This window comes from Cherax quadricarinatus, chromosome 47, assembly GCF_038502225.1.
Source record: "Cherax quadricarinatus isolate ZL_2023a chromosome 47, ASM3850222v1, whole genome shotgun sequence".
NCBI classification, from domain to species: Eukaryota; Metazoa; Arthropoda; class Malacostraca; order Decapoda; family Parastacidae; genus Cherax; species Cherax quadricarinatus.
The window spans coordinates 23,782,243-23,795,968 of NC_091338.1; the positions used below are offsets into that span (position 1 = coordinate 23,782,243).

Here is a 13,726-nt window from a genome sequence, read left to right on the forward strand (position 1 = left end):
AACCATCTTTATAACTGAGCGTGTCTTTATAAACGACTTACAAACCTTTTAAATAATGATGTTCTCCCTATGCCTCAAATTCTGTTAAACTCCCAATTTTCCTGCCGTTGTTACGTCGAGAACTCAAGATCCCAGGTGAGAAATGTTCTTCTTATTTTACGTTTTGGTAGAATTTACTAAATTTGAATTCATTTATATTAACCTAAGCTAAAACAAGTTGTTTAGAAAAGTCGCTTAAAACCCACAAATATACAAATTTACGGTTAGTGTAGAGTTGTGTGTCTTATAATTTTCGTAACCTTGAGCTTGTTGGGGTCTAACTCTAGCAGCCAGTTTTTAATTATTCCTACAGATTGTAAAATCTTAGTTAGTTAGAGTTCCTTTTTAATCGTTTAGGAGCCCACGTTTGAGAGAGAAGAAAAGTTACATTATTAAAAAGTTGCTCATCTAATAGAAAACAGGAACCTGGAAGATAGGAGAATGATATAGGTCGAATTCTAGGAGAAAGATTATAAGGAACTCCCCCCCCCCCAAAAAAAAAAAAACCCACACTGCATGGCATTCTTGAGACATCAGTTGTAGTAGAAATTGGATTTAGACCAAACAAGATTATCTCCCATTCCTCAGGCACTATATGACCCCCATTGTTTTAACTCTTCCTTTGTAAATTTATTTAGATACAGGTACATATAAGTAGTTACACAGATTTGGGTGGTTACAGTCACCATACACAGTAATATATGTGTAAATTACCTAAGATTACCCAATAGTCAGAGGAATTAACTTATTCCATTGGCAACCTTGCAATATTTTATTTAATATATTTAAAATAATTATTACATTTATAATAATTGGAATTTACTCGTCAAATTAAGGACAGAAAGGTCTCATTTTTCTGCTGGTGTCACTGTGATGTGTACTCTGACAGGTGTTCCAGCTCTGTGGGTCGTGTGGGTGGTGCGCAGACGGTGTCGCTGGGGCCCGGGTGTCTCTATGTTGGGATCGTCATGCATGAGCTCATGCATGCAGCCGGCTTCTGGCACGAGCAGTCACGAGCAGACCGCGACAACTATATCACCATCAACAAACTCAATGTACAGTCTGGCATGTGGTACAACTTTGAAAAATATCCGTGGGACCGCATCCAAAGCCTTGGTATTGACTATGACCTGGGTAAGTCTTGGGATACCATCTCGGTATGTCCTGGGATTTTCTTTGGGTAAGTCTTGGGACATGCTATGGATAAGTCTTTGCATATCAACTGAGAAAGTTATCAGGCACCTTGTGGTTATGTCCTGAGGTATCCTCTGGATAAGGATTAGGTCACCTTCTGGTCAAGTCTTGAAGCATCTTCTAGATAGGTCCTCGGGCACTCTCTGGAAAACTTTTATAGTAACCGATAGGAAAGTTTTAGGGCACCATCAGGGTAAATTTTATCACCTGGGTAATAGTTGCAGTTTTATTTCAATAAGCTTTATGCATACCCCTTCCCGGATGTGTTTTGGGGTACCCTCAGTCGCAGAGGGTACCCCAGAGGGTCTATTTAAGTGGAAGCTCAGTTGAGTTTTCACTTGGATAAATCAGGAACCACCCTTGGGTCAGACAATAAACTTCAGTAGAAAACCGTGTTTATCTTCACCTCACACCCACCTTGTCAAGAGGCAGGTGGTGAACTCCACTTGCCTGTCTTGTCATGAGGTGAGTATGGAAGACTGACCCCTATTCCTACTTCGTCAGGAGGGAGGTAATGGGGGAACAATTCCACACGAGCCTTGTCATGAGGCGGGTGAGAGTCAGTGACTCTCAACATTTTGTAACAAAAAAAAAATTCTCTCACTCAGAGAGTGTACCACCGCCCCACATTTTGCAAGATTGTATATGTTTTAGAAATCAGAAGAAAGAGCTTCGAAAGGATATACCCTTCAACACAGTCCAGCCAAAAATATAATGTCGCTCCCATCCACAAGCGATTTCGTGAGTCACAAGGGATGTTGTTCCTAGTGTTAATTTTTGTATTGTTGTATAGCCTGAAACCTTGGTGTGAGAAAGCCTCTAGTTTATTTTCACTGGCTTTCATGGGAGCTGAGCTACAGAAAAAACACAATCACTCACGACTATATATAAGAATTGGCTTTGAGGGTATAAGAACAGATGCAACATGAAAGCCTTCTTGGGCTGTTGGATGAGCCAGTCACAGTTATTGCTGCTGATACAAACAAGTCACGGAAATGCTAGTTGTAAAATCGCCTTACTCCAAGCTCTGAATAACCGACTGCTACACATGTGTCTTACTCTTCAACTTTTCGTTAATATATACCATTTTCAACATATCTGACACAGCAACACAACGGTATGTTCCACTACTTCAACGCTTAGCTACTAGTTGTGACTGAGAAGGTTGGAAATCCAGAGGGACCTGCTTAGCGCGGCTAGATGCAGTGCTCTTCTACTTCTTCCCTTCTTCTGCTAGTGGTCTCTGCCTCCTGCTTCGCCATCTAGACCATCTCGTCTCCATTCTCATGCTTCAGCTTCACAATGTTCCAGACTATGGAACACAACACTTCTCCAGGCTGAGGGACTAAGAACTTCAAAACTTATTTCTCCAAGGTTGATGGACTGATTACATCGTCTACACTTCGCTACCAAGCCTGCTGCTTCTGTTTTACTGAAGAAGCTTACTGTGTAGGCGAAACGTCACATTCAGTAACAAAGATACCCAACTGTTGCACATATGTGTAAACAGGCTACTTGAGGAATATGTAGGAAGGTCTGTTAGCTGTTGCTTTAGCTGAATCTATGTCATTACATAATCAGAGATCTGTTGCTGTGCATTCAGATGAGTGAGGAAGCTGTGAATCGTCACATTCTACGGGAAGATAACCTGGATCAAGGAAGCTACCATGTTTACTGATGAAATTATTATTATTAACGGCCACGAAACTGCAAGCAGGATCGTCACTTGCCTTCCCTAACATTCCCAGCTATGTAGTTTCCATTGCTGATTAGCATTTGTCAAATTAACTAGGGTATGTGGATAAGGTTCGACATGCTGGGTAAAGTAACACTGTGGCAGGACTACAGTATGGTGGAAGAAGCTACAGTGTGTAGTAGGTGTAATTAGCAGCCAGAGAAACTGTGATCCACCCTAGTAGCAAGGTGGACTACGATGAGGTGGGGGAGAGGGGAAGCTGGGAGTCACTATACACTTAGGTAATTTCTTCTGCCCAGGAACTAGCAAAATATTATTTACTTCCCGAGTATATTTTGAGGAATAGGTTATATACGCTCAATACCCAGCTGTTTGTACTCTAAATAATGTGCAGCTCTCTTTTCTCCACCTGCAAACCTCACCATTCTCATCAGTCCCTGTGTTATAAGGAAGGCACTTACTGGACACTAAGTGTACTTCACACACTGTCCCACATCCAACTTTAATGAGACTACTCCATACATTGCCATAAATAAATTTCAGTGTTAATTGGGCTCACTTTAACTGATGTTAGAAATAGATGTGCACGAAGAACCTTTTCGAGGGATGTACATATACATTATCTCCAGCGGCACCGTATCTGTAAGTCTTCTCTCTCTCTCTCTTCATCCCTCCCTCATCTCTCTCTCTCTCTCTCTCTCTCTCTCTCTCTCTCTTTCCCTCCCTACTCTCTCTCTCTCTCTCTCTCTCTCTCTCTCTCTCTCTCTCTCTCTCTCTCTCTCTCTCTCTCTCTCTCTCTCTCTCTCTCTCTCTCTCTCTCTCTACCCCATCCTTCCCCTCGCAATTCGTATGACCCACCAACCCTTCACAGAAATTGCTCAACACTACCACTTGAAAGACTCCCCTTAGGTCACTTCTCACTGCACGGGAATCTTCCTAAGCAATTCAAACTGAGTCCTTTTAAATGTTGACTTATTTATCCTCATCAAACTTCCAGTTTGTGAGATAGTTGCTAATTAACTTAATAATGGTATTGTGACTATTAACAATCGTATATTTATCTGTCTATGTGCCTATGTGATCTAACATGATCATCTCATATTACACAGAAACCATATGACTTATACGGGCTTTGAGCTTTCACATGAAAGTATGAGAAATATATGTCTGCCTCTCCTTTTTTTTCTTTACGCATAGAAGGTTCTGAAAGTACTGATATTTCTTGTCTACTTACAGGGTCAGTGATGCACTATGGACCTTACGCCTTCGCTAAGGACCGAGCCAGACCCACAATCATACCTAGGAAGACGGGAGTGGAAATTGGTCAGCGGCGAGGCTTCTCAGAGGTGATATAGATTATTTTAATAAACAAAGCTGGGTTGCTACCCTACGTAATATGATAGATACGTTATTTAGGTACTCCTGTAATATTCCACTGCATACAATGATTATTTTGTAACTGTAGCAATACCAGTAACAATATTAGGATACAGTGTTACAATGTTGGAAGATACTAGTACATCACGTTATTACTCTTATTGTTTTGTGGCTGTTCAAAATATATGAGATACATTAATGTTTAAATTACACTTTAAATAAAGAAAATAATGAATAACCTGTATATGCCTGCTTCACTACACATAAAAGGCAAGCGAAAATAACAGGAAAAACGCAACACTGAGAATTTTAACGAGATATTGACTAGATTTAAGAATGCAGATTAGAGCGTGCAGCAAATGTTTGTGAATATAATAGGGTGGGTGCAGGAGGGAAGAGGAGCGAATGGTAGAATGGCGAGGTAAGAGAGAAGAAGCTTATGAGAGATTTTTACAAAGCAAAAGTGATATAAGGAGGGCTGAGTAAATGGCGAATATATGAGAATTTAAGAGACTGATTAGGGAGATATAACAGGAGAGCAAATGAGAGTGGATGAGGTTTTGTTAACACATTTTGCGGGAAATAAGAAAAAGTTATCTAGTGAGACTAATAAGCTAAGAAAGCCTTATAGTTAAAAAGAAAAGAGGGGAGTTATTGGATGGGGAGGTGGATTTACTGGGAAGATGGAGGGAATATTTTGAGAAGCTGGTAAATGTTGATGAAGAGAGGGAGGTTTAAGTTAATTTTAAAGCTGACAAATATTATCTGTCTAACCAGGGGCTTTCTGTAAGGTATGCCAATCTTGCTGAATATATTCAGATATTTGAGAGTGGACGTGTCAACAGATGGGTCTATGAAAGACGAGATGGGAAAAATGTGTGTGGTGCACTGAGGAGTCTGTAGAGACAAAGAACTTTATCCATGGAAACAAAGAGGGGAATATATGACAATATAGTTATACCAATGCTCTTATATGGGTGTGAAGCATGGGTGGTGAATGTTGCAGCAAGGAGAAGGCTGGAGGCAGTGGAGATGTCATGGGTGAGGGCAATGTGTGGTGTGAATATAATGTAGAGAATCCGTAGTTTGGAGATTAGGAGGAGGTGTAGGATTACCAAAACTATTATCCAGAGGGCTGAGGAGGGATTATTGAGGTGGTTCAGACATGTAGAGAGGTTGGAACGAAACATAATGCTTCGAGAGTGTATAAATCTGTAGCGGAGGGAAGGTGGGGTAGGGGTCGGTCTAGGAAAGGTTATACCTGGAGTATACCTGGAGAGGGTTTCGTAGTCAACGCCCCCGCGGCTTGGTCTGAGACCAGGCCTCGAGGGAGTGGGTAAAGGAGGTTTTGTGCTCGAGGGGCTTGGATTCCCAGCAACCATGCGTGAGCGTGTTAGAAGCGAATGGAGACAACTGGTTTTTATGACTTGACGTGCTGTTAGAGTGTGAACAAGGGATACAGGGAAACCAGCAGACTGTACTTGTGTCCTGGAGATGGGAAGTAGTGCCTGCACTTTGAAGGAGGGGTGTTAATGTTGTAGTTTTATAGCCGTAGTGTAAGCGAGCCTCTGGCAAGACAGTGATCGAGAGAATGATGAAAGTTTTTCATTTTGGGGCCACCCTGCCTTGGTGGGAGACGGCCGATGCGTTAATAAAAGAAAATCAATTGTATTTTCTGCTTTATAGATATGAAGATAATAAAAATAATAATAATAATAATAATAATAATAATAATAATAATAATAATAATAATAATAATAATAATAACAACAATAATAATAATAATAATAATAATAATAATAATAATAATAATAATTATCTATCACTTTGCAGATTGACATACAGAAACTTCAGACCCTGTACAACTGCGCTAACCTGACGGCGGAAACTGTCGTCACCACAGAGTTACCCATTACAACTCCTCTCCCGGGTAAGTCTTTCCGAATTGAATTCATCTAAGTTCATGACTTCACATGACTTCACGTCACATGACTTCACTTAAGGATTCACTCAATTAAACCTGAGTTATGTAGAAATGCTCCTAAGATCATTCACTTTCTCCCACATATCTATCTAATTTCGACTAAGCTCACCATAATATCACCTAAATTCATCTAAGGCAAATTAAGGTAATCCTAAGCATACCTTAATATTAACTTAAATTAGTCTAACTTTATAGAATTAGTCGCCTAAGTATGCCTTTGTTCACTTCATTATATTATGATTAACTACCTTCACTTAAGTGTTCAGTGTTCATCTAATCTCTCATAGGATGAACGAAAGATAACTTACATAGACACAAAAATTATTTAATAATTTACTTCGGTATTCCTTGGTTTACTTATTCATTCACTTTCATTAGCCTATGTTTGCCTATCTGTAGAAATTCTCTTAACCTCACCTAAATATCCACCTGGACTTCCCTGGGCTCATCACAATACTTATATAAGTCTGTATCAATGTTGGTAGAATTACCGACAATATGTTAGGTAAAAGGACACAAGTGTAACTAATGTGACATTTTATTGTGGCAACGTTTCGCTCTCCAGGAGCTTTCTCAAGCTGTTGATAAAGCACGATAAAGCTCCTGGGGAGCGCAACGTTGCTACAGTAAAATGGCACAATAGTTGCACTTGTGTCCTTTTACCTAACTTATCTAAAGCTGCCTAGGTTCACCTTAATATTCACGTATGTTTGCCTAGGTTCATTGAAATATTCACCTGTATTCACCTAGGTTCACCTTAATATTCACGTATGTTTGCCTAGGTTCATTGAAATATTCACCTGTATTCACCTAGGTTCACCGAAACTTTGATCTAGATTCACTTAATTGTTGCCTTAAGCTCCTCAGGGCTCACCTTAATTTTCATCTATGCTAGCCAAGGTTCACCAAATATTCACTTATGCCAGCCTTCGTTCACTCTATGCCTAAAGGCACTCTCAGATTTCCCAAAGGTCTCTTCTGATATAACCGGTTTCATTTTGTTTTGTCTAAACAGTTTTATCATGTCAATGTTATGACATTGTATAGGGATAGGGATTTGTGGTTTCCAGACGATAACTGGGAAATTCCTCTTCTGATTGGCTGTTCCAAGGTTTCCAAATATCATCATTGGGTTATTTTGCTCAAAGGAAAGGTTGCTTTGTTATCTGGCAGTGTAGTGTTATAGGGTATCTCACAAGGTATGATAACTGTTGAAAGCATCTTCTCATTATCTTTAAACTTTTGTTGCTGTGAGTCCTAAAGGAAGATTCTGATCGGTATTGGGCTGTCATTTCTATGACAGAGAAATGGCCTGTGAAAGTTAATTATTTTCTCTTCGGCTTCGATTCTTTAACACAGACGCATACAAATATAACACAAAATATGAATTATGGCATTTTATTATAAACAAGATTCTATATACAGTGGCTTTAAACTTTTATTTTCACAATTCGTAAATTATGGTGGACGATCCGTCCACCATAGACTTTATATAACCTACAACGTGTGTTTTATTTACTTTTGGGATATAACCTACAATGTGTTTTATTTACTGTTGGGATATAACTTATAATGTGTGTTTTATTTACTGTTGGGATATAACTTATAATGTGTGTTTTATTTGCTATTGGGATATAACCTACAATGTGTGTTTTATTTACTATTGGGATATAACCTACAATGTGTGTTTTATTTACTATTGGGATATAACCTACAATGTGTGTTTTATTTGCTATTGGGAAATAACTTATAATGTGTGTTTTATTTACTACTGGGATATTTTACCAATGTACATGTATTTAAGTTTAACGCTGATGTATCATATTTAGAGAGAGGTTTGAATTCTCAATATAAGTTTAGCTCTGTAAATTTTGGATGGATATTACCTGTGTCAGGTGTGGTCTTGCCAACTTCTTTAAAATTCGAAAAAAAAAAAAAATGATGAAAACTTCATTATCATAGCGCGTTCAGGGTCACCCAATTTTGCCGTGGTCCTCTTAAACTCAAAATTCGCATAACAGCCCTTCAGGCAGTTTTTATTAATATAAATAATTTGAGAGGATTGTATAACAATGAAACCCGAATGTAAATATAAACAGAATGTTGAAAATATTTAAATCATGTTTGAGGCCGCACATAAGACTTAAACAGACTTACAGTGATAATTTATAATGGTACACATACTATTGATTGCACAATAGTGTATAACGCTTCACCGCAAAATAGTTTTATTAAGTTTACAAAGATAATTTGTAGTGAAACGATAAAAAAAAATGTTTGTAATTGACCAAAATTTTTAAAGGGTTGGACCGGTGAGCCAACGGAAGGCCTCGATCAGATGATCGAAAGCTCCAACGGCGGGTCATCATCTGACTATGACCCGCGTCAGGAGACACTTGTCCTGTTTCCTGACAAACCTAACCTAACCTAACCTAACCTAACCTAACCTAACCTAACCTAACCTAACCTAACATAACCTAACCAATAGTACAATGTTGCACAGTAAATATGTCATTATAAAAAAAAATGGCTCAAGTAACTGTCGACGCATCGCCATTGCTGTTATTTCATACAGTTTTGGCTGAAATGATGTACAACAATTATTTGAATGCTAAGATCGTGACCTCAAGTGCAAGAGCCATTCTGTACAATGTTAATTTTTTTCATATTTTACCGTATTGAAGGTGAACGCAAAATCTTAAACATTTCCGCACACTCTAAAATACACTGAAATACATACACCCAAGCAATAATTTTTTCGTGATTTCAGGAACTAAAATACTATCAACCCTCATGTAAAGGGTTCGACACCATGCCTAACCCTTCTAGGGTAGGGTAGGTGCCTGAGTCCGAGCCTTTAGCTCATAAGACTGTCATTCCCATTTGTTCCCTTGGAGCGGGGATGGCAGACCAGAGAGGCCTAGCTTGTGGCTAGGCCTGGGGACAGTTGGTCCCAAAGATGAGGAGGTACTTGTGCCTCCTCCCATGGGAGACTTAGGTCTCAGACACTCCCTAAAGAGGGAGCCAAGGCCGGGCCACCACTTGGAAAAGGCCCGGGCCGGGAGAATACCGGATAATCTTTAATAATAATAATAATAATAATGTAAAGGGTCGTTTTTGAATTAATAAAACATATATATAGTAAAGTGGCTTTAAACGCAAATAATATTTACATCTTATAGAAATAAGAGTGTTCATTCGTTTTTTTAATTAATGTGAAGGAAGTTAGAAATCATATATATGATTTGAAATTATATTCTTCCATTGAAGCTATGTCATGATATCAATAGCTCAGCAGAGCAAGCCATTATTTTTCTAGTTTGTACTAACAACAAAATATATTCTAACTTAAATATCTAAAAGCATGTGGTTCCACAGACACATGTGAAGACAACAGTGAACACTGCCCAGCCTGGGCGACGCTTGGAGAGTGCAAAATTAACCCTACCTGGATGGGAGTTAATTGTCGGCAAGCTTGTCTACAGTGTGGTGAGTGTTTGTTTATGGACGGGGATGGGGGAGGGGCGGTTGTGTACAGTGTATACCTGCATACTGGCTTGTTTGTTTACATTTTCCTCTCCTGCTGAGAGTGGCTTTAATTCAGTCTCTCTACTGTTGCTAACGCTTATTTGCTTCTTTGCTTGTGTAATTTTAGCACAGTGTCGATACATTACCTAGTTCTCATAGGTATGGAGGGAGTGTTCTCTTCACAGCCAAGTAAAAGAAGGACAATAATAACCAACACAAGTCAGGAGACTGCTTCACACATAGACGAGTTTCATAGGTCTAGATTTCGCATCAAATGTATGACCACTGATGTCTGACGGCCTATCCTGGATGTCGTACACTTCACTGGAGAGATGTCTGCATCTTCAATTTTTTGCTCTTCTCGTTCAGTTTCTTATCAGTGTAATCAGTGCATTACAACCTTCACTATGACATATTCACAATCTTGTTCTCTTAATGTTAGATTCTTAAATGGATACCAAATGCTGACAGCGATGGGCAGCTGAACTCTTACTCTAAATTGTAGGTTTCAAATCAATTAAAATGTGTACTCACCTAGTTGTACTCACCTAGTTGAGGTTGCAAGGGTCATGTCCTAGCTCCTGGTCCCGCACAGGTGTGTGTGTGTGTGTGTGTGTGTGTGTGTGCATGTGTCTGCATGTGTATGCATATGTGAATGTGTATGTTGATAAGTCTTATAATAACATTAACTGGTGGTATTACAGGTAAAGAGTGTCACGACAACAACCCCTACTGCAGCTACTGGGCCGAGGCGGGGGAGTGCACCAATAACCCGACCTACATGACCATCTTCTGCAAGCTTTCCTGTGGACTCTGCCACGATTCAGGTCAGCGGTGAGGAACTTTGCACTCATACCAGCGTTATGCATATTAAGCAATTTGAAATGTTGCTGGTAAAGGACCCTTAACCAAACAGTCAAACCTCTTCTTTACATATAACCTAATTTCCTCCATTTCACAGATGTCGTTTGACTTTTACGAGGTTTGTTGTTCCCTATGATGATAATAATAAGTAGATATATTTCGGTCGCTTCGCAATCCGAGAAAAGAATCCCCGTATTCCATAATCCCAGTCCCCTGTGTCCCAGTTCACGCCACTGGAATAGTGCAGAGTGTGGATTAAGGTGATAATGCAGTTGAATATTGGCAATGAAGATTTGAACTGAATCAGAAGATTCAGTCAAGGATCATGTGGAAACTAATACCTAAATTTCCTAAATAAAAATAATAAATTAAAACACACAACCCTTAGCTAAATGAAACAGTTGGAAGAGACCAAAAAGATCAATATCCTAAACTATACAAGCACAACAAGTATTAAGCAGCTCAAAAATTACCCAGTCATCAGTATTGAGAAGTTAAAGCTAATCAGACGCGACATTTAATTTTTTCCAAAATTTTACAAAAAATAATGATACCTACACAGGCTAAAATGAATCCAAATTTTTTTCTAAGTAAGATCAATCAGCTTTCAAAAAAGTTCTCAAGTTTGTTTTATGATAACTTAGTGTGCATAATACACAAAATTTTTAACACTGGTCTTGAGAACACACACAAGTTATAGGTACATAAAAGAGCATTAAGCTGATTTATTCTTGGATAACCGTGGAGTCAAACTGTTTTGTATTTTATCAGAAGAGACATTCTCCACTTATTTCACTGAAATCAGTTTGAACTGGCACAAAAATCAGTTTGAATCGGCACAAAAATCAGTTTGAATTGGCAGAGAAATCAGTTTGAATTGGCACATGATAACTTACACAACCTAACATCAAGAAATTCGCGTCTTTCAGGTAAACACATCATCACTGAAAGTTTAAAGCCGACCAGAAAATGCATTTTCCAGTTCCTGAACAGAATCCAGCAAAATTTATGCCTACATAGCGGAAACCCATGAACCGTTCGGTACATTTCCCACAATGCATCAACCATTAAAGACTGATGTTATTGTAATCAGAGGAAAGAGCTAAACCCATAGAGGTTTTATAGCGCCTGTTGCGTGCGAGATATTTAAATTCTATCCTTGCAAGAGGAAGATAAGTCCAGTTCCCTGAATCAAGAGCCCCCTCCCCAGCATGAATGCAGAATAATTCAATAATGTAAAATAATACTACACCATTGCAAGAATAAAAGTGGCATTTATATATTCCATTACATATACCAACCTTGAACTTTCTTCTAGAAAGCATACAAGAGAGTAGAAATTCTGATGGTGATCAGAGACGCCAGTCTTCAGTTATCACACCGAAACAAAACTTGAGAATATCCTCTGTAATATTTTGTAGAAGGGAGCCACACCTGTAAACAGTTCCATGAATCTTGCTCGTAATACAAAACATCAGCGTTGATAATTTGAAGTGGATCGAATAAGACGTTCTTAAGTAACAATCGCAAGTTTGTTAGAAAGCAAAATGAAAATGTTGTTGAGAATGTTCCGAAAACTAGGAAAATCTCTCCTCCTTATATGTAAAATGTTGCAATATTTGATATGTTGCAGCTCTCAGTTTTGTGCATCCTCACTGTGAAGTGTTAATGTGACTGGCTTGTATTTTTTTTTAATATGACTTTCAGATAAACTTCCTATTTCGGTCTGTGTGCTTAATATTCGTGTTTATTCAGTCATGGTAGGAGACTACACTCATGTATATAATTTAATAAAAGCGAAAGTAGGAACTAGACTTTAAAATAGAACAATAAAAATTATTTATTTTAAAATCAGCTATTGCAAAATCATTACTTTATTTAAGAAAAATTAAGTATTTACGCTTCAGTGAAGAGGGGAAATGAATCCGTAATAAATAATTAACATAATTTTTCTTTTCTTTTCAAGCGGTGGCAGAAACTTGTGAGGACAAACACAAATATTGTGCTGTTTGGTATGAGTCTGGACAGTGTCGCACCAACCCTAACTATATGTTAATCTATTGCAACAAGTCATGCAAACAGTGTTGAAGCTGATGAATTCGACAAATGTGCAACACTGGGGTATCTTAGAGAAGTTTGGCCATCCAGTGGCTTTATCAATACATTACATGGACATACATGACGACAGTAGAGGTATTTACAGCAGACGGTGGAAGATGAGATAATCAGTCCCTCAGCCTAGGAGCAGGTGATGAGCACCGCAGTCTTGAAGAATCTGAAGCACAGGCAGCAAGATTGATGAATTTATACAGAAGTCAGAAGACGTTCAGTAGCCGGACGTACAGTAGCCGGACGTACAGTAGCCGGACGTACAGTAGCCGGACGTACAGTAGCCGGACGTACGTGCAGCCTCCAGGCAATGAAGATTAACCAAAACTAGATAAATTTGTTATTTATGAAATCTAAGAGAGATATGCTTTTCTCCGATTACCCGAGGTTACACAAACTGGCGAGTTATGCCTAAATTTATTTTTGCCACTAGCCTGCAAAAATAAATTTTAACATAACGATAAAAATATATATTTTTTTAAAGTATTCTTAAATAAATTTTATTACCTCTAGGATATATATATATATATATATATATATATATATATATATATATAGGGTCGAGACCACACCTTTGTTGTGGGATGTGGGAGTGAGGAGTGGTCTCGACCCTTTCTATGCCTTCTATTAATGTATTGTTTTTATAGGTCCTTGATAATGTGAGAAGTCACGAAAGCGCTTGGAATTTCACTATTTTTTGACAGTGGTTGTTTTGCATATATATATATATATATATATATATATATATATATATATATATATATATATATATATATATATATATATATATATATATATATATATATATACGCAGGGAATTCGCGAGAGCAGGCGAAATATACACAAACACTGATCTCTGGCTGAAGGAGACTCGAACCTACGAACCTTAGGACAAGGTACGCAGTGCTTTACCAATCTACCCACACTGGACAATA

At 38.4% G+C, this 13,726-nt stretch overlaps 1 protein-coding gene across 1 annotated transcript in view; it reads left to right on the plus strand.

Annotated features, from left to right (window-relative positions):
- Nucleotides 1-13,247, plus strand: part of LOC128696572 (zinc metalloproteinase nas-4-like) — a 56,113-nt gene extending 42,866 nt beyond the window's left edge. The window contains exons 8-13 of the mRNA XM_070094639.1: nucleotides 929-1,173; nucleotides 4,166-4,275; nucleotides 6,140-6,236; nucleotides 9,669-9,779; nucleotides 10,523-10,645; nucleotides 12,649-13,247. Of these exons, the coding sequence (XP_069950740.1) occupies nucleotides 929-1,173; nucleotides 4,166-4,275; nucleotides 6,140-6,236; nucleotides 9,669-9,779; nucleotides 10,523-10,645; nucleotides 12,649-12,770 (808 nt within the window). The 3' untranslated portion in view covers nucleotides 12,771-13,247. The remainder of the gene's footprint in view (nucleotides 1-928; nucleotides 1,174-4,165; nucleotides 4,276-6,139; nucleotides 6,237-9,668; nucleotides 9,780-10,522; nucleotides 10,646-12,648) is intronic.
- The last annotated feature ends 479 nt before the right edge of the window (nucleotides 13,248-13,726 follow it).